We start from the raw sequence: 23,573 nt of genomic DNA, 5'->3' as shown, positions 1-23,573 counted from the left end.
TACTATGTACTCAGCATCTGTTTTTCATCCACCCAGGTGACAGTATACAGCAGAAATCATCCACGCATCATTGAATGTACCCATCATAATGTCCGATGATTATTTTGGTAGAGGGAAATCTATAGATAATGCTCAGGTTGGTGACTATATAATAGGTAACTGTTTTATAAGTTTTCTTATATACTTAAATATTTGGCTGACTCTTTCTCGAGCTCTATTTCTGATATTTACATGCTGTTATCATGATCCATGCCATCCATGTTTTATTCCTTGTATACTCAGTCAACAAGATGACAGTAAAAGTTGCCTATGGAGGAGAGAGTGGAAAATGAAGTACACATTTTACTAATAAGTTCCCTCAACTGAAGCTTGACACAAATTGATTCAAATTTGGATACTCTGGTATTAGTTGTATATAAGACACCAGCTGTCACAAGACAAACCTTACAATCGGTGTGGGTGGATGCTTTAATATGTCATATGATCGTATGACCATTTATGTTATTTTATTGCCTCTAAGAATGCTCTTTTATATAACAAACAAATACTATCTATATAAGTACTTATATGGTGGTTTTCAAAACTTCAGGGATTGTTTTTCCCCGTATAGGTAGTAGCCAGTTTTGTATTATAATTATCGGTCAGTGAATTTAGTTTCATTTCACTGCTGCTTTGGCGATCACAGCTAATGGTGCATTAGATCTATAGCTATACAAAAACTGACTGTGTTCAAGTAGTGTGTGTGGCCAAGATCATTCACTGACAGGAAGTTTTTGTGAACTTAATTGCTGTATCGATTGTTGATCATGGGAATTCGGACCTTAACCACCTACATGAACGAGAAGGGGCACTTCGAGTCTGTAACCCTGAGAAAAGTTTCCAGTAGGATTGTCATTGATGGATTTAGCTTGTCCTATCAACTGTTTTGTGGAATTGGATGGGGTGATTATTGTGAGTTTTATGAGAAGGTTCTAGATTTCTTTACAATGCTAAAGTCTATCGGAATCGAGGCCTATGTGGTAGTCGATGGTATTGATTATGAAAATGAAAAGGCAGCAACTAGTGATGATCGAGTTTTACAGCGGCTTAGGATGATGAGTAGGGCCAAATCTCAGATTGAACAGCTTAAAAAGAACGAGATGATTGTTCCTAATCTGGCAAAAGTTGTGTTTGTCGATGCTGTTCGTAAAACCATTGGGGCTAGGTTCTTTGTTGCCGATGGTGAAGCTGATCGAGATGTGGTGTCACTTGCAAATCATCTTGGCTGTCCCGTCTTAGGCTTGGACTCGGATTTCTTCATTTTTAACATAAACCACGGACTGATTCTCATACCGCACAATTTACAAGACCTTAAAACAGAGGTGCAGTATTTTCACTATCAGAAATTTGATCGAACATGCAACTTTAGCCACCCTCAAATCCGCCTTTTCTTACCATACTGTCTTGGCAACGACTTTCACAGTCGCCATGCACTACCTGAGCTAGGAATTGATCAGGAGGCTAAAGTAGAGTTAATAGTTGAAAAGCTTAATAACTCCTCTTTAAACATTGATGATTATCAAGGAGAACTCGCTAGTGATCGTAAGTTTTATGAAGTTGTCCCTCATTCATTTGAAGACCTGTCTCAACACTCAGCATTTAGTACATCAGTCCCTCAGTGGATTGTATCTCGTTTCAAAAGAGGAGAGTTTTCGCGCAATGTAATGCATTTCTTGGTAGGCCATATTCTGAAGGGGAGCAAAATCTGGAATTATATACTAGTTGTTGAAGATATAAAGAGAGAGTCTGCTTGGAAAGTGACCAATTCGGTTCTTCTGTATGCTATTGGTGCTCTCATTAGTTGCTATGAAAGTGGCAGTATCCCTGAAATTATTGTGAGGGTCAGGCAAAAATCGCTGTGTAAATTAGAAGAACACAACATTTCCTCCTTGCTCAATGAGAAGCATTTAGAGATTCTTGGATCACACAATTTGTTGAATATTCCTGATATGCCCAAAATAAAACGAAGAGACATCGTTTTACGTGTATTTCAGTGCAAACAAATTTCAGCGGAATTGGAGAATGTCTCTGAAGATCTGAAATTAGCAGTAGTTGCAAGCCGGTGTTGGCTGATGGCTATTCACTCAAGTGTGGACCATCGATTCAAGGCTTTCATTTTGGCTCTTGTTCTCTGCCTTCAAAAGTGTCTCTGTAAAGGCAGTGATGAAATTAAGGATTGCCGTAACCAAATGAAGGCTCTTGATCGGATCCACTACTTAGCTCAATGGGAATGCATGCTTCACCTTGCCAATACTTTCAACCAGATCCTCGGCTGCCCTTTTACCTACACAAGCCTGGGTCGTATGTTCTCTGCAACAGTATTTCAAAAATTTTTCGTGAACTTACCCAATCCTCTCTACTCAATGCTTGACGAAGAAGGGAGGATTATGTACAATGCAATAACAAAAGAGCTTCTCCCGGATGCACCAGTCGAACCTGTTCGCCAAGCCCATGCTGTTCGATTACAATATTCAATCCCTACTCAGAACAGATTTGCATCATTGTCTAACTTTGTGGATTGAATTCTACAGCATCTAAACCACTGCATGTTTATCGATAGCCTCGATCCCAGGCCGAGTTTTCGCTTTTATAACGGTTGTTTGCCTAACCGTTATAAAAGCGAAAACTCGGCCTGGGATCGAGGCTAGTTTATCGATAGTGATCATAAGCAATTAATGTAACAATAGTATCACGATACATTAGATATTTATAGAACCCCGTTTTCTATGGCTACATTTATTTTAATTGTTACTTCATAGCGTGCATTATTAAGTTATGGTCAGGTGACTATATACAAGCTGATTGGCTGGAGATCATATGATCAGCAGCACTAAGTACAAGTACCGTATAGGGGTAATTTTTTTATGAACTACCCATTCGTATTTTAAGTATTCGTACAGTCAGGATAGTGCAGGACGTTGAACCTATTGCAGAAAAATAATTAATTACGAAATACAAAAAATCCACCATACGAAAATAACCCGCTATACATACGGTACTCATCAACAATTTGTGGTATATAGATAGTCTGGATACACTGCATGTACATCATACGATTATTCTCGAAACAAGATGCTCGGAGAGCATTCACCCTGTGTGTTGACATAACAGACATGCGATTTACTTTTTATCGTAATGATCTTAACATTATGGGGAATGATCGTGAATCTATAAAGCAACAATCATATAAAATCAGTGTTTCACCTTCTAAGAAATTAACAGTGGGGTACGTGCATGTATGTCTTACACTGGATTGTTCAGCCATCATTGGACGATATCTCAGGAACCATTTTGGTTTACACCATAGGGTAGGATGGCTGAACAATCCAGTGTAGGACGAAGAAGTATGATGGGGTAGGTGCTGTTTGGAATGAGGGACATAATTCACTGTTAATAATAGGCTCATCAATTCACTGTTAATAATAGGCTCATCAATTAACAGTGTGCATGTATTATTATGGACTAAAGTATGCACATTTTATGTATCAATATAAATCTAGACAGTGAGTGCCAGAGCAGAGAGAATGCTTGAAAATTAGGAAGTGGGAGGGGCTGAATGCTGCAAGACCACGAGGTTGAAGATGGCTGTCCAATGGTCCTCTGAGCATGAGAAGCAGGATGCCTTGTTGCTGCTGTGTCGAGACCTCATATCCTGTGTCAACAAGATCATGGACCCCTTGTCCATTCAGGCAGAGAGAGCAGAGTGTAGTCAGGTAGGTTTTGTACTTCCAAGACCTAATCTAGATAGATTGCCTATGGGCCCTGGATCTAGATCTAGCCTGGAACCGGGGCTATGATTTAGCTTAATACTAGGAGAAAGAGTAGATCTATATAATAAGAACGGAAGAGTGCCGAACTACCAATAGCTCTACACAAATATTGTGCACAAAGTAACATGACTAGCACAAGTCATGATCAATGAAAGTGTTGTAAACTTACTAGTAATCTCCTAGTAAATGTTAACATGACGTTTTAGGGGTGTGGTAATTGAGCAATGACATCTGATTCTAGCTAGTCTTTCGCGTTCAACGTTCAGAGCTGCTCACCACTGATAGGAGACAATCTCTTCACAAAAATCATCTCAATAGAGACAATGAGTGCGGTTCGAAGAAAGGGTGTGATCTCCACCTACACTGGAGACCACACCCTTAAAAAAAGGCGTGGCGTCTAGTTCTGTTCATGTGATTTCATAGAAGATATCGGATTTCATGCTTGATTTCGTTGTAAGTCCCTGTTTGCGTATCACTTTTGCTGAATTACTGATTTACATTAAGTGTCAATATTAAAGTTTTTCTTTATTTATAGAAAGTGGAGCAGTTCAAAGATGAGAGTCCGTACTGTTTGACGTGTGGCTTCATTCTGTCTGAGGAGCACGTCCCTGTCATCAAGCACTTTGGATTGCAACTCATGGAGCATTTTGTTAAGTGAGTGTTCATATTGTACAAAGTGAGAGTTGATGGATGCTCAAAAGCTTACAAAATAGCTTACAAAATAGTGCAGCTCTATTGTCAAAGGACTGTACAAATTCTAATTAGCAGTTGAAAATGATACTGAAGTTCTCCGTACCATCCAATTTAAGCTTGAGATTTAAATACAACTAATCACTGATCTCATTAGCAGCCTGGGATGATTGACAAACACAACACTGATACATGCGTATCTCTTCTCTAGGTATCGATGGAGAAGCTTGAGTCTTGATGAAGGCAGAGAGTTCCAACTGAACCTGCTTCAGTTCCTCTCAAATGTGAGTATAATAGATTCTCGCTAATTTGACTCTCTGAATAACGGTCACCTTGATATGATATTCCAACTGTTTTGTTTGGCACCAATTGCTAACACTACTGCACAAAACTCGCCTTGAAAGGTTGCCACCTCACTATTCCTGTATACTAGTCAGTTTTAACCGCCCTAAACCAGATTTTTAATGGACTTTAGACACATATAGTACAGCCAGATATGACGTTAGGGTGTGGGTTGGCAAATAAAATTCGATTACACTTAAATAGAGAGGAGACAGAACCACCATTGGTTTCGAGGCATGTCCGCAAATTAGCCGCAGCCACTTTCTGAATTCTGGCCAAACTGCGTTGTCCCAAGAGTGACCGGATTAACGAGGGTCTACTGTACATGTATACTTTATCAATAGTTGTACTAATGAATAGCTTGCTGAAATCTATTCAACACAGTGGCGTGGCAAAGGGGGCAATCCCCCCTCCCCTTTTTTTTCTGGATCTCTAATACTCACATTAGGTTATTGTATTAGCTGAGCACCCCCTTTTCTTCCTTGTCTTACTGTAGTCAGGGTAGACTAGTCCAGGAAGATCCTGGATGGTCTGGATAACTTTTGGTACAGACGCAAGGGCTATAGGTGCATGGACAGACCAACCGGTAGGATCCCGGATGGTCTGGTAACACTTGGGATACTCAGAAGCAAAGGCTATAGGTGCATGGACAGACCATGCGGGAAGCTGAATGGTCTGGGTAACTTGGATACATGCATGCACATTAGGGGAAGATCCCAGGTAATTTAAGGGATACTCAGACGTATGGCTGAACCACTGATTGGGTAGGTAAAACTGTCCTTGCAAGTATGGGGATAATCCACAGGTCCAAGTATGGCTGCAGTTAGCTAGCTAGTGGCAAGTAAAACGATTTACATGTAGTCTCTAAACTGTGAGCTATTCTGGTCGAAATCTATAGACTAGCTCTCGTTCTTAGCCTGCGCAAATAGAACATCAGGCCACACCCAACTAGGTATATAAGTAAATTATGACATCATATTAAGAAGCATGGCTTCCTGTCAACATTTTTGGCGCTGCGCGGCTGGTAAACAGTCACTTTACGGCCGCTTTTGTCCCCTTCAAAAAATGGTGGCTACGCTCCTGCAACATTGTGTGTGTATTCATGCAGTCCTAGCTGATGTTTTACTCTAATTATATCATGTCAGTGCTTCTCAACTGCGCTACAACTCCTTCTCTTTCATGCTGCAGAAACTCCTTCCTTATGATCAAGAGCCCACTTTCGTTAAGGAGGCTCTGGCTAGGGTCACCGTGGAAACAGCCAAAAAGATGTGGCCGCAGAGATGGGACTCGTTTATCACTGACTTGGGGACTGTCTCCAAGTGCGGGGTAAGATAATCTTTAGTCTTTATTAATGATTCTGTTGTGCGTGCGTGCGTGCGTGCGTGCGTGCGTGCGTGCGTGCGTGCGTGTGGAGGGGAGGGGAGGGGAGAGATGTGATGTTACAGTAGCACTAAAAGTATGTACGCAGTTTGTTGGAGCCAATTAACAGCTTCCATCTAAGTACCGTATAGCGGGTAATTTTCGCGGGGTAAAAAATTCATTTTGTGAGTAAAAAAATTGCGTTTGACTTCATTGCCTGCACTGTGTTGCGGTGAATCACACTTTACGTTTTCGTGGGGAAAAGGAAGTCAGCTTGTCGACAAAAATTACCGCTATACGGTATTGGTCTAACTTCAATGGTTTCTCGCTACTTATACATGTATAATTATTAGGCGTACTATTATGCCACCACTTCAAGCACAGTCCTTGCATGCTGTCACACCTCTCCCCTCCCAGTCCACCCAGGTGGAGCTGGTGTTGCTGATATTCCGTCGTCTGGCTGAGGACATCCACGGGTACGAGTCTGGCATGACCTCAGGGCGTAAGAGGGAGATGGCAGCTGCCCTCAACCAGCAGTCTCAGACAGTCTTCACTTTTCTCATTAGCAACTTAGAGGTTATTACCTGCATCCTAGTACTGAATTTAGCTTTTATGCGAAATGATCTTTACCTATTTTCAACTAGACCGTTATGAGGTAAGTAATTTCCCTGAAATAGTACTGGAGCCAAAAAGTGTGACCAATGCACCAATGCACTCGTCTATTCTCTTTACCTTACTATTTACCTATTATCCCCCAGTCTCCTCTGTCGGAGCCCCTTCGTCGAACTGCCCTGAGCACGATAGTCAGCTTTGTGGAGTGGGTGGAGTTTCCCACCCTCCTGATGGAGGACGCCAAGCTTATTAAGCTCCTCTACAACCTCATAGGGGTGGAGGAACTTAAGACGGTCGCCTGTGAGTGTCTACTGCCTATCCTCTCCAGAAAAGTACGTATTATTTTGATTATTCCGCTTTCGATCAAGCACAAATGTTCTCTGACTACACAATGGTAGTTAAGTAGTGTTAACTTGATTTCAGGGTGATGTTCGCAAGACAGAGGGAGACAGGACCACAATTCTCTCATTGCTTCTCTCCACTGAAGCTCTCAATGGAATCATGGCTGCTTCAATGTAAGGTGTAAGGTTTAAAGGACATTACATCATTGTGGTAATCTTTTACATTTTTTAGGCTGGTACAATTATCTATAGAATGCATATTGCTGCCACTTTCATTCCCTCAAACATTCATATGTGTATAATAGTAATCTTATCTTTAGCATTGCAGCTTAGTATTAACAAATTCGAGGCTTGTCTTGTCATATGACAAAGTACATGTGTGACCTTGAAGGTCAATGTACTCTTTTGTATAGTGAAGGCATGTAAACTATTATTTAGTACATATCTGTGTTTGCAGACTGGCCAACTCGCAAGGTGTGGTGGAGGAGCAATACGTGTTCCTGAAGAGGGTGTGTCAAGTCCTGGTCCACTTGGGCACCTCTCAGCTGGCACTGCTCTGGGTGAGTGCAGGGATCTGCCCTCATGTGCAGTGCACAGACCACCACTCCCAACGTCACTATTGTACCACATATAGTCAGGCTTAAACTCTTAGTATTAATTACTCTGTCAGTAATGTGGGGATGCACTAGCTCAAACAACTCCTGTGAGACTCGGGCACTGTTAATATTGGGCTTGCTCAAAAACAGCTTTCTCATCAATAGCAAACCTAACCCTACAATATTCCCTTATCAACCTTTGTAGCCATAATATGTACATTATGTGGACAGGTGGGACATCTGATTACTGTTATGTTTTTTCAGTGTGGTGCGTGCAGTCTCTATCTATACGTTGGAATGTTATCTGTGTGGTATCAATGATGGTTGTGTGTCTGTTATCAGGCCCTTGTTTCTTGTTTCTTTTCTCTACAGACATACTCTCTGACATTCAAGCCTCCGGAGGCTCTGGAACTGTACCTCCAGGTTGTGGCTGAGTTCACTAAACACAACAGCCAGGTAGCTATAGCGCTGTCATTGTGCTATGTAGCATTATGCCTAGTTACTTTCATACACTGAATCTAAGGTGTACATTGGCTTTTTTAGTACACTTTTAAGAGGGGTTCCACTGTATAATATTTAACATAGTGGCATACTGCAACTCTAGTCTAAAAACAAGCATGCATGCTGTAGAGTTTTAACCCAACTAACTATCCATTCCTCCCGCCCACACATGCAGCTGCTGAGTCTGACATCAGCTGATGTGTGGATCACGTTCCTCTCCCACAATCACCTGAAGGACCACCCAGTGTTCAAGGACCATCTCACACACCTCCTCACAATAGCCAGACAGAAACTGCTCAAGGTCAGCACAGGAAGCTTTGTGAGGGATAAACATTCGAGAAAATCAAGCATTGATTCATACAATGAACATTTTGCAAACTGTTGATAGCCGTATTTTTTTATTTAAAAAGCTTAATTTTCTCAATAATGTTTATCCCTCACCAAGTTTCCGCCATATTATCTGTTGTTGTGTCCTTTACCTGCATACCATAGTGATCAGTGGTATGATATCTTGTTGACCTCATCAGCACCTGTGCATGTGCGGAAGCCAGTGCTGCTGGCCATGGGCTTGGTTGGCGGAGGTTTTATCCCATTGTGCATGTTGCTAAGATACTATAGTTGATTTTATCTTCAACTTTCAAAGTCAGCCCTACTGTCATTAAAACGTGTGTCATTGAAACAATGAAAGCAGGTAGTGCACTTATTTTGGAGGCTTTTCCAAAGATTTCATACAATTCAATAATGGCACCAAATGTGGACACCCTAGTCTCGAATACTAGCCGGTTCTCATTGTAGCGTGGGAGGGAGAGAACCGCCTGGTTACTCTGGGCATACTTTTCTGTCCTCGGACGGAATGTTGATAGAGTATATTCATTGGAGCCTTACCCGCAAGAATGTAACATAGCTTTCAAGAATATAACAGTTTTATTTAGTGCACACTAAATTGTGGGTTATTATCACGTGATTAACAGGATGATCACATTCCTGACTGACAGAACCTTCCGCCCAGAGTAACCAGACGGTTCTCTCCCTCCCACGCTACAATGATAACCGGCTGGTATTCAAGACTATGGACACCCCAAGTTTTTAATACTGCACCAGCCCCTTTTTCCCATGCCTACTAATCATTTTGGTGCCGTATATGCCACTGGATTATCACGAAGTTATAGAAGTGCTCACATATATACTGATATAACTCTTGTGCTTGCCCTGCATGTATTGTAGGTGGGTGACCCTGATGTGTACGACCATGTCAGTTCAGAGTATTCCCGTCTGGACTTTGATGGGGCGGATAACTTTATGCTCTTCTTTGCGAGTAAGCATACTGTTTATCTAAACCCTAACTGTGTGGTAATTGTATTGTACATGAAGCTTACTGTATTGTATGTGCAGCACTAACTTGCAAATGTACAATAACGTTTTACATATAAGTGCAACAACTTACTTTCTAGCATTTCGTGGTAAGATGGTAAAGATACTTAGTCAAGTGTCTCTTCTGGTTCCAAGAACAGCTGCTGTAGAAGCTCTCACCGTCACTGAGCAGATGGTCCAGAAGAAACTTGAACCTGGGCAAGGTGAATATGCATTTGCTTTACGTAACACTATATGTCCGAATTTAGTTGGGACGTAGTGACTACTTATTCTCTACTCCTTGCTTGTGCTGCTATAACGTTGGTATGTGAACCAATGCACTTGAAGCGATTGTCCCACTAAGTGATTTTAATCCAAGTTTTTAGTTGCTTATTATATATAGGCATTAAGATGTACAGTATGTGAATTGTGTTGAAATTGATGTGGTTGGAATTGTTGTGCTTCATGTGACTCATGGACTATGCCGCAGATCGAGTAATAATATTATAGTTGACACAGGACCTCTGATAAGCTGTCTCCAGACATACTTTGGTTGATTGTAGTCACGTACAAGCATGCAAGTCATCTTTGAGGAATTGAGATAGTGAATTGCATGATTATATCTAACTTCATACAAGCTTATAATATTATTTATAACGTCATAAAAAATATATATATAACCCGTAATGTTATTGCATGCAGTGCAGTCGGCATAAAACATTCGACTTGTGCATGCAGTGTTGAAGCATAATTATAATGCACCCAAGTTATTTATTTTGACTCTTACATAGTGTACTCACACTATGTACAGCTATACCTTGTATATAATTATTTAGATCCCACTTGTGTGTGTTTAGCAGGGAATTATGAGCCATAATCTCATAGTTTCCCAGGGAATTATAAGCTTGAGGGTATAAAGTACAAGTATAATTTTTTTGAATGCACAGAAATGATAATAAAGCTGTAGCTAGCTGCATGATAATTAGCTATGGCTGTTCAGTTTTTTCACTACCAGTTTCTATAGCGTTTGCTGGGTTGATGGTAGGGTTCACCAGTATCTTTTCTTGTCTCTACGAGGAACACTAAGAGCCAATGATTATAACAGTTCTGGGTCCATTGTCACAAGCATGAAAGCATGTCTTCAACTTGTAGCATTTGTCAACTTTGTCCTCCTGACTTCTGTTTCTATCCTGCAGCCATGTTTCAAACAGTAGACTCCTGTGTCTTTTTGGGAACAATAGTGCACTGTAGCATTGCTGCAAGCTGTTCCTTGCTAGCTAGCCGTACATATCAGAACATGAGCTGGGGGTGGGGCTTGAGTGCAGAGAAAAGAGGAGGCTGGGCTCATTTGTTGCAGAGTGCTTCCTGCACAAGGTTGGAGTCACTAGTTTTCCATTCCAATGTTGGAGCAAGGCCAATGCAAAGGTTATTTAGCAGAGAAGCAGAAATCATCTAGCTTGTCAAAACAGGACATTTTCAAAAATAAAGCTGTTGCTAAGGCTTGCTGCTTTTATAGATACACTTCTTGCCTGAGGCAGCCAATGAAAAGTGGGATCTAAATCAGTTAGCACATGTGCATTCGGTATCTATGGTTATAGTGTCCCTCATCCCTCGGGCAAAGCCCTCGTGATATGGGACACTATAACACATAGATACCTCATGCCCATGTACTGTCTATAACAGAGTCTCCAAAACTATGATATAATGGTAACTTTATTCTCTTACCATGAGTATTGAGAGTACCATGCACTGTGCATGCATGTGCATGGCACGTTGCTCAAGCCGGACATGCTGTGGGTTCCTTTTGTCAACTGGTGCAATTATCGTGGAGATCTCTATGATATCAAATCCCACACTCTATAGCTCACGTGATCCTTCGCTTGGTTTCATAAAGTGACCATGCTGTTGGACATGTATGTGTAGCTACTAGCATAAGTAAAAAACTTGTATGTGGATTAGCCACCATGCCACTGTGTCTATGTAGCTATAATAGTTTAATTTACACTAGCTATTGCGAAATAACTTTTGTGAGTACTGTTTGATGATTTTGTCGAACTCTATCAAGAAATTTCGTGAAGATCTGTCCGTCTGCAATCTGCAATCATGTCAAAGTATAAATGAACTCTATGCCACAGTCGAGTTATGCATTTTGATTGTCAACGGTGAAATTTGTTTCTTTCGTGTTGTTGAGATGAGCTGATAGCTTTGTCAGCTGCATGTGAAATCTTCTTTCGTGGTGTTGTAATCAACAGCTGGTTTTTCGTGATGGCAGGTATGCGTGTGGCTCTGTTCAAGCAAGCAAACGTAATGTAAAGACTAAAGTCACAAGCTAAGGCTATGTTGATTTGGGTGCAGAGCATCTATTATGTATTTGATATAAGGAACTCTATGCCGGTGAACGTCTTGTTGCATGTGATCAACAACTGGCTTTACAGGGATATGATATGACTTTGCATGCACATGCAGACAGTGCAATTTGAGAGACGATTTACGTTGATAGTAATATATTATGATTATAATTATGAACTCTGAACTTTGTGCCCCAGTCGATATTTGTTGATTGATGTGTTCTTCTTTCGTGTTGTTGAGATGAACAGATAGCTCGATACGTGTCAGCTCTGAAATCTTCTTTCGTGGTGTTGTGATCAACAACGGGTTCTTCTGTTACACCTGCAGGTACATTTAAAAACAGTTGCTATAATCAGGAGTGCATGAATAGTATAATTATATTATTTTATTATTCAATCTCTATGCCATGCACAGTCAAGATTTGTTGATTGTCTACGGTAGATATTCAGCGAAGGCTTCGAGAGATCCTGCAATACTTCGATTCTTTCTTTGAGCTGTGAGATTGATTTTTCGATTAGTAGATATTTCTTCCTCAGTCGGTGTTGTTGAGATGAACAGTTAGTTCCGTAAATTTTCTTTCGTGGTGTTGTGATCAACAACTGTTCCTTCTGTTGGCATAATATATGGCTCTGTTCATACATGACCATGCATGCATTGAGTCGGAACACATTTTCCCGAAAGAGATGAACAGATTCTAATAAAATGCTGTATATTAACAGGTTTGTGCATGATAGCGTAATTGTGGAAGCTTGTATTTTGACTATAGGCTTGGAGCTGGTTGTAAAGAGAAATATTACCACATAAACACTTTAATCGTTGTGACCGATTTTTTGCATTTCATTGTGCATGGATTGTATTGATTTTAATTTTGCTTTCACTGTGGCATGACTTTGTTGCTTGTATGCATAACGATACTGAATCACTATGTTTTTAGTGCATTTATGATCTTCAATGTATTTCAATTAAAATTTCAATATACACTATTGCATATTATGTGCACTCTATAAATTTATTAACATTTACTGCATGTGATGTTAGCAAATGAGAGGAAACTAAATTCACGGATAATTTGAAAAATGGTCGGTATAAAACTCTAAAGTCGCATTTAATAATAATACCTGTCACCTTACGATATATATATATACTTATAGTTCAGTATGTAGTGCGACGTTTCTTTGTCTGCGAAGGCTCTAGTTCAATATCTTTCAAACTTTCAGTAGAATACTTGCTCTCTGTAATTATTTGTAGCATACTCGTTGCCAATGTGTCAATCTTTTCTTGTAGGACCTGTGAGGTCTGCTGGTAGAAGTGTAGAAGTAAACTTGAAGAGAATAGCCTAGCAGGGCTTGTGTATGGAAAGGGGTGGCTTAGAACTTGGTTAAACGCGATAACGTGATGTAGTAGACACTGCCACTGAGCATAGGAGTGTAGAAAAAACAGCATCTCATGTTGAGCTAGCTTACATCCGTCTTTTCGATCAATCATTTGAAAATGGCCATAGCAGGTTAGAATACAGCATACGAGCGACTGAATCAGGTGTGTATTGTCGCAAACTACTTTACGTACCCAGCAGCGCCCTGCGATCATGGCTAACTGTAGCCCCTCAGGAATGTCCGACTCAGCAGGCTCTGTATAGTGAAACACACGATACATTATCTCTTTGCGAACGGTGACTGGCATTTGTGGAACATCTTTTAGTGGCACAGGTAGAATTTTGGTGTGCTTTGGAGCTAAGATGACTTCGGTGTCCACCAATGCAAGTTTTGAGTTGTTAGGTGGTGGTGGCTTAATTTCGGTTGTCACTATCTGATGCTTGTTTGCTTGGTCACCAAGTAAAGCCCCAATGATAAATTTTCTTCCAATTTTTGTAACCTTCCACGCGCTTTGTTGACTGAAATCTTCGACTACTATTGTGTGTCGCCACCGCTTTGTAGTAGGGCAAGTTGCAAGACTCATTATTGGAGCCATGAACCTACCATTCTTGTACTCCTGCATGATCCACTCTGGGGTGTGTGGATACAACTCCAGAAGTGAACTGGTAGATGCAAGGTCATCAAATGATCGAGCTGTCCCTCTGTAGTACAATTTGATATTTTCCATCTGGCTTGTGGGGTTCGGACAAACGAATCGTGTCAAAGTTGCATTGCTGAAATCTAGCATTGCTAGTTTTCTTGAGATGTCGTGGAGTGGTGTGCGTGAGGTTAATTGCAGTGAGGACCGTGAAACACCCTTATGGAAGTCATTGCCTAGGATAAAAGGAAAGAACAGCCGCTGTTCTTCGTTCAGTTTTAAGCTTTTATCGAATTCTTTATACTGAAATCGTTTGACTGGCTTTTGAAAATCAATTCGTGTTTGTTGGTCACCACCTGTCAATGGTATGTAGCCAGCTTCAATGTTGAAAATAAAGAAGTCTGAATCTTCGCTGATAACAGGGCAAGATAAACTATTGGCAAGTGATGCAATATCTCGATCTGCCTCTCCGTCTGCTATGAAGAATTTTGTCTTCAAGTCTCTCAGTGCATCAAGAAACACAGTATGTATGAACAGTGGACGAACAATGTTGCGTGGTGCTGTGCCTAGGGATTGGCTGTTAGCAATTCCGTTGATACGCTCTTCGTTTCTCGCTATGTACGTCTGATACTTGCTGTTATCGTGATCCATACCATCCACCACAATGTACGGCTCTATTCCTAATGCCTTGAGCTCTCGAATGTACACTGTAACCGTTTCATAGAACTCTTTGTAATCACCTCCAAACTTCCACTCATGCTGTTTGTTCAGATTATAGCAGAGTGAGTTGCCATCGATGACTACTTCGCCTGACACTTGTATTGTGTCCCATCCTTTGCTACTGGACACAAACTTCTTCAACTTGGGTACTCCCATTTCGATGTTAATATAATAAATGTGTATTAACAATTTATGTTATCCGAAATAGTCACCTGATGTGTAGTAATGAATAAACTTAGGTTTATAGCACCTTATAGACATACATTGTCTTGTTATTTTGCCTCTTTTCCTTATTCAGCGTCCATTGTGTATTTATTGTGCCAGATAGTTTTAATTTACAATTGTTAGCCATCGAAGATGTGACTAAAGATTCTGCTTCAGAGGTGATGAATACTGTCTTAATTTTTGTACAGAGCAGCAACTAGTAACGATCGAGTTTTACAGCGGCTTAAGGCGTTGAGTATAAGGTCGAATCTCAGATTGAACGGCTTAAAAAGAACGAGGTGATTGTTCTTACTCTGGCAAAAGTAGTGTTTAAATTGTTGATGCTGTCCGTGAAACAGCTGATCGAGATGTGGTGTCACTTGCAAATCATCTTGGCTTAGGTTTGGACTCGGATTTTTTCTATTGCATCATAGTCATGCCCGAAAATTTTTAAATAAAGTATTTTGACTGTCGAAAATTTGATCAAAAGTTCACCTTTAGCCACCCGAAAATCTGCCTCTTCTTACTGTACTGTCTTGGAAATGACTTTCACGGTCGCCATGCACTACCTGAGCTAGGAATTGATCAAGATGCTAAAGTAGAGCTAGTATAAAAAACTTAGAACATCCTCTTTAAACGTTGATGATTATCAAGCAGAACTCGCTAGTGATCGTAAGTTCTATGAAGTTGTTCCTCGTTCTTTTGAATACATGTCTCAACACTTAGCGTTTAGTACATCAGTCCCTCAGTGGATTGTATCTCGTTTCAAGAGAGGAGAATTTTCTCATACCGCAATGCATTTCTTGGCCGTGGATCTTCTAGAGGGGAAACAAATCTGAAAGTATATATTAGTGGTTGAAGATTTAAAACTAGAATCTGCTTGGAAATTGACTGATTCCATCCTTTTGTATTTTATCGGTGCTCTGCTTAGTTGCTATCAAAGGGACAGGATCCCCAGCATTGTTGTGAAAAGTCGGCAGGACTGCTTGTGTTCACCTGTCGACAATGAAATCAACCTCTAGATCTCGTTAAAGCATTTAAGTATACTCAGGTCACATGACCTACAAACTATCTCTGATATGCCCCTACTAGATAGAGAGAAAATTATTTTACGTGTATTTCACTGCAAATCGGTTTCAAAGACTTTGGGAAAAGCTGAAGTTAGCGGTAATTGCAAGCCGATGCTGGCTGAAAATTTTACAATGTTGATTATAATTTTGGGGCTTTCATTTCAGCACTATAGTTTTTTGCTTTCAAACGTGTAGGGGAGCTTGACAGATAGATAAAGCGGGACATTACCAAGAACCCTCAATGGCTCGCCTTCGCCGGATCCACTATTTAGCACAGTGGGTGCATGCTCCACCTTGCAAATTCATTCAATCAAATTCTGAACTATCCATTTACTTACACTAGTCTGGGCCGAATGTTCTCAGGAATAGTATTTCACAGGTTTTTTACAAGTGGTTCAGGCGTTCATACAAGGTTTGACTTCAAAGGTGCTTGTATGTACGAAGCGATAACGAAAGAACTTCTCCTCACAAGTTGAACCTGTTTGTTAAACCTATGCTGCTCCCAAGACTATACCTAGTAAGAAGACTGAGACTGTTGTGAAAGTAAAACCAAAAAATGTGTATTGTGTACAGTGCATCCAATCCTATAAACTATATACCACAAATATGTGAGTAGTTGTACTTAAATGTAAATATCTAACCATTCTAAGAAAATGTGCTGATACCAGTGCATGTGTATAGGTGAATGATAAGCTACAGGGTATCCAAAAATGTATTAAGGTTGAGTAAACAATTGTTATTGGGTAATCGGATAGGGAGAGAAAAGGCCAATGGTTTCCGGCTACGTTTTGGAACTTTCACAACATCTATAGATAGTTTGGCTATAATTATGTAAAAGGTTCAATGTTGCGTACACATCCTTTGCAGTGCGAAAAATTGCTAGTTTTCCGTTTCGGTTAGGGAGAGATTTGAAGAAGATCTTACGGCTAGGGTCCAAACATTATTACTTAAATAAATTTTCTAACTTTTGATAAGAAAAAATTGTCCCAAAAATACTTTAGTTACAGAGATAATTAATGTTACACACATTTTTTTTACGATCACCCCGTTTTTGATTTCTCACAATAACAACTAACAACTTTTGGGGAAATATTTTTAAATAAGCTTTATATTCATTCACCTACACAATGGTATCAGTGCAATTTCTTAGTTAAGATACATTTAAGTACAACTACTCACACATTTGTGGTATTCTACTGGATGCATGCACTGTACATGACTGTGTATTAATCTTTGTGTATCAGCGAATGATACTGTCACGGCACACATTTGATACACGGAAATAGGGTAAACATGTGATTTTGCCTAAACAAACGCATTTCATGAAGCTTGAATTTCTATAGACACTAAGTTGCATATAATTCAGGCTATTGGTGTGCCTATCACTAAATTTCACTCTGTCCTGCCTCGAGTGTATTTCAAAAGTAAATGTCTTCATTGCCACCTTTCAATGGTATCACCTATTTGAGGGATAGCAATTTTGCCTTACCACGGATTATAGCCCATGGTCCAAGGCCAAAAAATGGCAAATTATGGTCCAGCCAACACATAACAATAAAGTATTGAAAGAAACAAAGTAGCATTGCATGACTGTATCAATTAGCATTCTATACATCTGTAGATTCGTAATTCGAAAAGGGGTTGTATATATACGGTTGTAGCTGAACAGAAGAAATTTCTACATGAACAATTGAAGTTAAGTTTGTAACGGGTTAAGGGTGGATCTAATATTACACAGACACAGAATCATACAATCGTTGAGCTTCTTGAGACAGTTCGTTGGTTTTGAAGGAGGTTTTGAAGGTAGTAGAATAAATTAACTTGTAGAATTATAGGTGCTCAGCTTTTTGACTCCCATTTTTCAGTAAGACTTTGTCAGGCTGTCTCCTTTGAAGTCAATGGGCTTTTTTGTGGTGTGGGTACTATTAAATGGTATTCACACTTCCAAGAATGATGTGTTTCTACAGTAGTCTATTGCTGATTTTGACCTCATGCATGATTTCCCAGAACCTAGCTGTAAGAATGCACTCCTCAGACCTGGTAATGCTTATAAGCTCTAGACTTTGGTCAAGACATCTTGAAATGTGCACAATGTTAATGTGAGTATTGTATTATATACGCATGCATGCAGAGTGCAGTCGGAGTTCCATGTTGTACATAGAGTGGGAGGGTCTGGTCGCATTCCTCGAGTGTTGAACTGGAACACTAATGCTGAGCTCCTCAAGTGGTGAGTTGTTCTTAATGTGAAGTGTAAAGCATGCATTTTCACCTCTGATTGTTCTGAGAACGTTATAGCTATTAAACAATGAAAATGAGTACACTTGATCGAGTTGTACATCTGGGTGTATTGTCCAACTAGTCCATAATGTTCATACAACACTACTATGCACTCAGCATCTGTTGTTCATCCACCTAGGTGACAGTATACAGCAGAATCATCCACACATCATTGAATGTACCCATCATAATGTCCGATGATTTGGTAGAGGGGAATCTAGACAATGCTAAGGTTGGTGACTCTATAATTATATATAGTAACTATTTTATAAGTTTTCTTGTATACTTAAATATTTGGCTGACTTTTCTCGAGCTCTATTTCTGATATTTACATGCTGTCATCATGATCCATGCCATCCATGTTTTATTCCTTGTATACTCAGTCAACAAGGTGACAGTAAGTTGCCTATGGAAGAGAGAGTGGAAAATTAAGTACACATTTTACTAATCCCCTCAACTGAAGCTTGACACAAATTTATTCAAATTTGGATACTCTGGTATTTGTTGTAATAAGACACCAGCTGTCACAAGACAAACCTTACAATGGGTATTTGTTGTAATAAGACACCAGCTGTCACAAGACAAACCTTACAATCGGTGTGGGTGGATGCTTTAATATGTCATATGATCGTATGACCATTTGTGTTATTTTATTGCATGTCACGGCCTCTAAGAATGCTCTTTTATATAACGAACAAATACTATTATATAAGTACTTATATGGTGGTTTTCAAAATTTCAGGGATTGTTTTTCCCCGTATAGGTAGTAGCCAGTTTTGTATTATAATTATCGGTCAGTGAATTTAGTTTCATTTCACTGCTGCTTTGGCGATCACAGCTAATGGTGCATTAGATCTACAGCTATACAAAAACTGACTGTGTTCAAGTAGTGTATTGTGGGCCAAGATAATTCACTGACAGGAAGTTTTTGTGAACTTAATTGCTGTATCGATTGTTGATCATGGGAATTCGGACCTTAACCGCCTACATGAAAGAGATGGGGCACTTCGAGTCTGTAGCCCTGAGAAAAGTTTCCAGTAGGATTGTCATTGATGGATTTAGCTTGCCCTATAAATTGTTTTGTGGAATTGGATGGGGTGATTATTATGAGTTTTATGAGAAAGTTGTAAATTTCTTTACAATGCTAAAATCTATCGGAATCGAGGCCTATGTGGTAGTCGATGGTATTGATTATGAAAATGAAAAGGCAGCGACTAGTGACGATCGAGTTTTACAGCGGCTTAGGATGTTGAGTAGGGCTGAATCTCAGATTGAACAGCTGAAAAAGAACGAGATGATTGTTCCTAATCTGGCAAAAATTGTGTTTGTCGATGCTGTTCGTAAAACTATTGGGGCTAGGTTCTTTGTTGCCGATGGTGAAGCTGATCGAGATGTGGTGTCACTTGCAAATCATGTTGGCTGTCCCGTCTTAGGTTATGACTCAGATTTTTTCATTTTTAACATAGATCACGGATTGATCCTCATGCCCGACAATTTAGAAGACCTTAAAAGAGAGGTGAGGTACTTTGACTGTCGGAAATTCGATCAAACGTGCAACTTTAGCCACCCTCAAATCCGCTTGTTCCTGCCATTCTGTCTTGGCAACGACTTTCACGGTCGCCATGCACTACCTGAGCTAGGAATTGATCGAGAGTCTAAAGTAGAGTTAATAGTTGAAAAGCTTAGTACCTCCTCTTTAAACATTGATGATTATCAAGCAGAACTCGCTAGTGATCACAAGTTTTATGAAGTTGTCCCTCGTTCATTTGAAGACCTGTCTCAACACTCAGCATTTAGTACATCAGTCCCTCAGTGGATTGTATCTCGTTTCAAAAGAGGAGAGTTTTCGCGCAATGTAATGCATTTCTTGGTAGGCCATATTCTGGAGGGGAGCAAAATCTGGAATTATCTACTAGTTGTTGAAGATATGAAGAGAGAGTCTGCTTGGAAAGTGACCAATTCGGTCCTTCTGTATGTTATTGGTGCTCTCATTAGTTGCTATGAAAGTGGCAGTATCCCTGAAATTATTGTGGGGGTCAGGCAAAAATCGCTGTGTAAATTAGAAGAACGAAAAATTTCCTCCTCACTCAATGAGAAGCATTTAGAGATTCTTGGATCACACAATCTGTTGAATATTCCTGATATGCCCAAAATAAAACGAAGAGACATCGTTTTACGTGTATTTCAGTGCGAACAAATTTCAGCGGAATTGGAGAATGTCTCTGAGGATCTGAAATTATCAGTAGTTGCAAGCCGGTGTTGGCTGATGGCTATTCACTCAAGTGTGGACCATCGATTCAAGGCTTTCATTTTGGCTCTAGTTCTCTGCCTTCAAAAGTGTCTCTGTAAAGGCAGTGATGAAATTAAGGATTGCCGTAACCAAATGAAGGCTCTTGATCGGATCCACTACTTAGCTCAATGGGAATGCATGCTTCACCTTGCCAATACTTTCAACCAGATCCTCGGCTGCCCTTTTACCTACAAAAGCCTGGGTCGTATGTTCTCTGCAACAGTATTTCAAAAATTTTTCGTGAACTTACCCAATCCTCTCTACTCAATGCTTGACGAAGAAGGGAGGATTATGTACAATGCAATAACGAAAGAGCTTCTCCCGGATGCACCAGTCGAACCTGTTCGCCAAGCCCATGCTGTTCAATTGCAATATTCGATCCCTACTCAGAACAGATTTGCATCATTGTCTAACTTTGTGGATTGAATTCTACAGCATCTAAATCACTGCATGTTTATGGATAGTGATCATGAGCAATTAATGTAACAATAGTATCACGATACATTAGATATTCATAGAACCCCGTTTTCTATGGCTATAATTGTTACTTCATAGCGTATCGGCCTGGAATCGAGGCTAGTGCATGCCACAGAGTGCGAATGCTTGAAAATTAGGAAGTGGGAGGGGCTGAATGCTGCAAGACCACGAGGTTGAAGATGGCTGTCCAATGGTCCTCTGAGCATGAGAAGCAGGATGCCTTGTTGCTGCTGTGTCGAGACCTCATATCCTGTGTCAACAAGATCATGGACCCCTCGTCCATTCAGGCAGAGAGAGCAGAGTGTAGTCAGGTAGGTTTTGTGCTTCCAAGACCTAATCTAGATAGATTGCCTATGGACCCTGATCTAGATCTAGCCTGATCTAGATCTAGCCTGAAACCAGGGCTATGATCTAGCTTAATACTAGGAGAAAGAGTAGATCTATAATAATAAGAATAAGAACGGAAGAGTGCCGAACTACCAATAGCTCTACACAAATATTGTGCACAAAGTAACATGACTAGCACAAGTCATGATGAAAGTGTTGTAAGCTTACTAGTAATCTCCTAGTAAATGTTAACATGACATTTTAGGGATGTGGTAATTGAACAATGACATCTGATTCTAGCTAATTGTTCGCGTTCAACGTTCAGAGCTGCTCACTGCACACTGATAGGAGACAATCTCTTCACAAAAATCATCTCAATAGAGACAATGAGTGCGGTTCGAAGAAAGGGTGTAATCTTCACCTACACTGGAGACCACACCCTTTTAAAAAAAGGCATGGTTGCCTAGTCCTGTTACGATTTCATTTGAGATTTTGTGATTTCATGAAAGATATCGGATTTCATGCTTGATTTCTGTTGATTTCTACTGTTTGTTTGAAGTCCCTGTTTGCGTATCACTTTTGCTGAATTACTGAAATACATTTAGCTGTCAATTTTAATTTCTTGTTTTTATAGAAAGTGGAGCAGTTCAAAGATGAGAGTCCGTACTGTTTGAGGTGTGGCTTCATTCTGTCCGAGGAGCACGTCCCTGTCATCAGGCACTTTGGATTGCAACTCATGGAGCATTTTGTTAAGTGAGTGTTCATATTGTACAAAGTGAGAGTTGATGGATGCTCAATGAGTAGAGAGAGACCTTCTACATTCGTATAGTCCAACTGTTGTCACCACTATCTAAGCAAGATACAAAATAGCGGGCAGCTCTATTGTCAAAAGACTGCATCAACTCTAATTAGCAGTTGAACATGATACAGAAGTTTTTCGTACCATCTAATTTAAGCTTGATATTCTAATTACTGATACGTCCGTATCTCTTCTCTAGGTATCGATGGAGGAGCTTGAGTCTGGATGATGGCAGAGAGTTCCAACTGAACCTGCTTCAGTTCCTCTCAAATGTGAGTATAGTAGATTCTCGCTAATCCGCCCCTATAAACGGTCACCTCGATACAATATACCAACCGTTTTGTTTGGCACCAATTGCTAGCTAGATCACTACTGCACAAAACTCGCCTTGAAAGGTTGTCACCTCACTATTCCCGTAAACTAGTCAGTTTTGATCGCCCTATATAAACCAGATTTTTTAATGGACTTTATACGCATATAATTATCCACTTTCTGAATTCTGGCCACCTTGCTTACGCGGCCAAACTGCATAGTCCCAAGAGCGACCGGATTAACGAGGGGCTACTGTACATGTATACTTTATCAACAGTTGTACTAATGAATAGCTTGCTGAAATCTATATGTATTCAACACAGTGGCGTAGCAAAGGGGGAAATCCCCCCCTTTTTTCTGGATTTCTAATACTCACCTCAGGTTATTACCCGAGGCGCGCGTGGGCGGCCACGGGTATAGTAGTCCGTTGGTCTGTTTGTTTGTTTGTTTGTGATGGGCTTTTCTACTCACCTGGATGCCACAGTACTGCGTTTACAGCATGGATAGCCTTCATACAACAATATCTTGGTTTAAATAGTGGCAGATTTTGATGTTAAAGCTTCTTTGTCAAGCAAAAGCTAAGAAGCTTGAACTTGCATGTTGGCAGCTAGCTATAGCTACACGTGGCCTTGACTACCGTACGGGTAGAAAATTTCGAGGTGTTTTTAATTTCGCGTTTTTCGTGGGTGGCTGCAGAACACGAAAATTAAAACCCCCGAAAGGCTTTGTTTACGCATGCGAGATAGTGACACACCCTAACTCCACGAAATTTACTACCCGCGAAATTTTCCAAATAAGACAGAATATTGAATTGCACGAAAATTTACACCCTCGAAATTTTCTACCCATACGGTATATGTATTTGCTGCTGAAGTGATCCGTACCAGGAACAATTGAATAGGGTCAAAGTAGAATTGTGACTGGCCTGGGTTGGTTGTTGTTGCTGCTGTTGACTGATTCTTAGCTAGCTCTGGATCCTACTCTCCAGCCTGGCAGGAGCCATACTTCTCTAAGTCTAAGACTCCAGGCTTCTTTGCTGTGATCCCAGTCCACAGTGCATGTCTCAGTTGTTAGTTTAGTTTTATTGCTCCTTGAGTTGCTGTGCTAGTCATACATGCTACATGCACTGCATCATTAT

The 23,573-nt window shown here is 40.3% G+C and overlaps 5 protein-coding genes across 10 annotated transcripts in view; 4 read left to right on the top strand and 1 right to left on the bottom strand.

The window, feature by feature from the left end:
- The window catches only part of LOC135346738 (exportin-5-like), a 28,304-nt gene extending 25,713 nt beyond the window's left edge, over nucleotides 1-2,591 (top strand). For 2 of the 6 annotated variants that reach the window (XM_064544462.1, XM_064544463.1), the window contains 2 exons: nucleotides 37-136; nucleotides 283-515. In XM_064544462.1, the coding sequence (XP_064400532.1) occupies nucleotides 37-40 (4 nt within the window). In that variant the 3' untranslated portion in view covers nucleotides 41-136; nucleotides 283-515. Of the gene's footprint in view, nucleotides 1-36; nucleotides 137-282 lie in introns of all 6 variants that reach the window. The other 4 variants (XM_064544461.1, XM_064544464.1, XM_064544465.1 and 1 more) reach the window with 4 other exon arrangements.
- Nucleotides 2,592-3,563: 972 nt separating this feature from the next.
- On the top strand, nucleotides 3,564-21,308 carry LOC135346735 (exportin-5-like). The gene is made up of 13 exons (XM_064544457.1): nucleotides 3,564-3,752; nucleotides 4,345-4,463; nucleotides 4,711-4,783; nucleotides 6,030-6,167; nucleotides 6,618-6,776; nucleotides 6,959-7,144; nucleotides 7,236-7,327; nucleotides 7,611-7,713; nucleotides 8,122-8,205; nucleotides 8,426-8,551; nucleotides 9,475-9,565; nucleotides 9,702-9,824; nucleotides 21,135-21,308. Exons 1-13 carry the CDS (start codon nucleotides 3,621-3,623, stop codon nucleotides 21,149-21,151), a joined length of 1,443 nt encoding a protein of 480 aa, XP_064400527.1. The 5' UTR covers nucleotides 3,564-3,620; the 3' UTR covers nucleotides 21,152-21,308.
- On the bottom strand, nucleotides 12,490-16,194 carry LOC135346730 (protein asteroid homolog 1-like). The gene has a single exon (XM_064544453.1). It carries the CDS (start codon nucleotides 14,833-14,835, stop codon nucleotides 13,102-13,104), a length of 1,734 nt encoding a protein of 577 aa, XP_064400523.1. The 5' UTR covers nucleotides 14,836-16,194; the 3' UTR covers nucleotides 12,490-13,101.
- Nucleotides 18,582-21,099, top strand: LOC135346729 (protein asteroid homolog 1-like). Its single transcript, XM_064544452.1, has one exon. It carries the CDS (start codon nucleotides 19,192-19,194, stop codon nucleotides 20,944-20,946), a length of 1,755 nt encoding a protein of 584 aa, XP_064400522.1. The 5' UTR covers nucleotides 18,582-19,191; the 3' UTR covers nucleotides 20,947-21,099.
- LOC135346727 (exportin-5-like) overlaps nucleotides 21,135-23,573 on the top strand; it is a 26,267-nt gene continuing 23,828 nt past the window's right edge. The window contains exons 1-3 of the mRNA XM_064544450.1: nucleotides 21,135-21,308; nucleotides 21,959-22,077; nucleotides 22,323-22,395. Of these exons, the coding sequence (XP_064400520.1) occupies nucleotides 21,177-21,308; nucleotides 21,959-22,077; nucleotides 22,323-22,395 (324 nt within the window). The 5' untranslated portion in view covers nucleotides 21,135-21,176. The remainder of the gene's footprint in view (nucleotides 21,309-21,958; nucleotides 22,078-22,322; nucleotides 22,396-23,573) is intronic.

The sequence above is a fragment of the Halichondria panicea genome, chromosome 13, assembly GCF_963675165.1.
Source record: "Halichondria panicea chromosome 13, odHalPani1.1, whole genome shotgun sequence".
NCBI lineage: Eukaryota > Metazoa > Porifera > Demospongiae > Suberitida > Halichondriidae > Halichondria > Halichondria panicea.
This window is presented reverse-complemented; position numbering and strand designations above follow the sequence as displayed.

Excerpts from the sequence above, each read along its gene's own strand:
- LOC135346730 (XM_064544453.1), bottom strand. The coding sequence starts at position 14,835 with ATGGGAGTACCCAAGTTGAAGAAGTTTGTGTCCAGTAGCAAAGGATGG.
- LOC135346735 (XM_064544457.1), top strand. The coding sequence starts at position 3,621 with ATGGCTGTCCAATGGTCCTCTGAGCATGAGAAGCAGGATGCCTTGTTG. Across the intron at positions 3,753-4,344 it reads AGAGAGCAGAGTGTAGTCAG|AAAGTGGAGCAGTTCAAAGA; the intron begins GTAGGTTTTGTA and ends CTTTATTTATAG. Across the intron at positions 6,168-6,617 it reads GGACTGTCTCCAAGTGCGGG|TCCACCCAGGTGGAGCTGGT; the intron begins GTAAGATAATCT and ends CTCCCCTCCCAG.
- LOC135346729 (XM_064544452.1), top strand. The coding sequence starts at position 19,192 with ATGGGAATTCGGACCTTAACCGCCTACATGAAAGAGATGGGGCACTTC.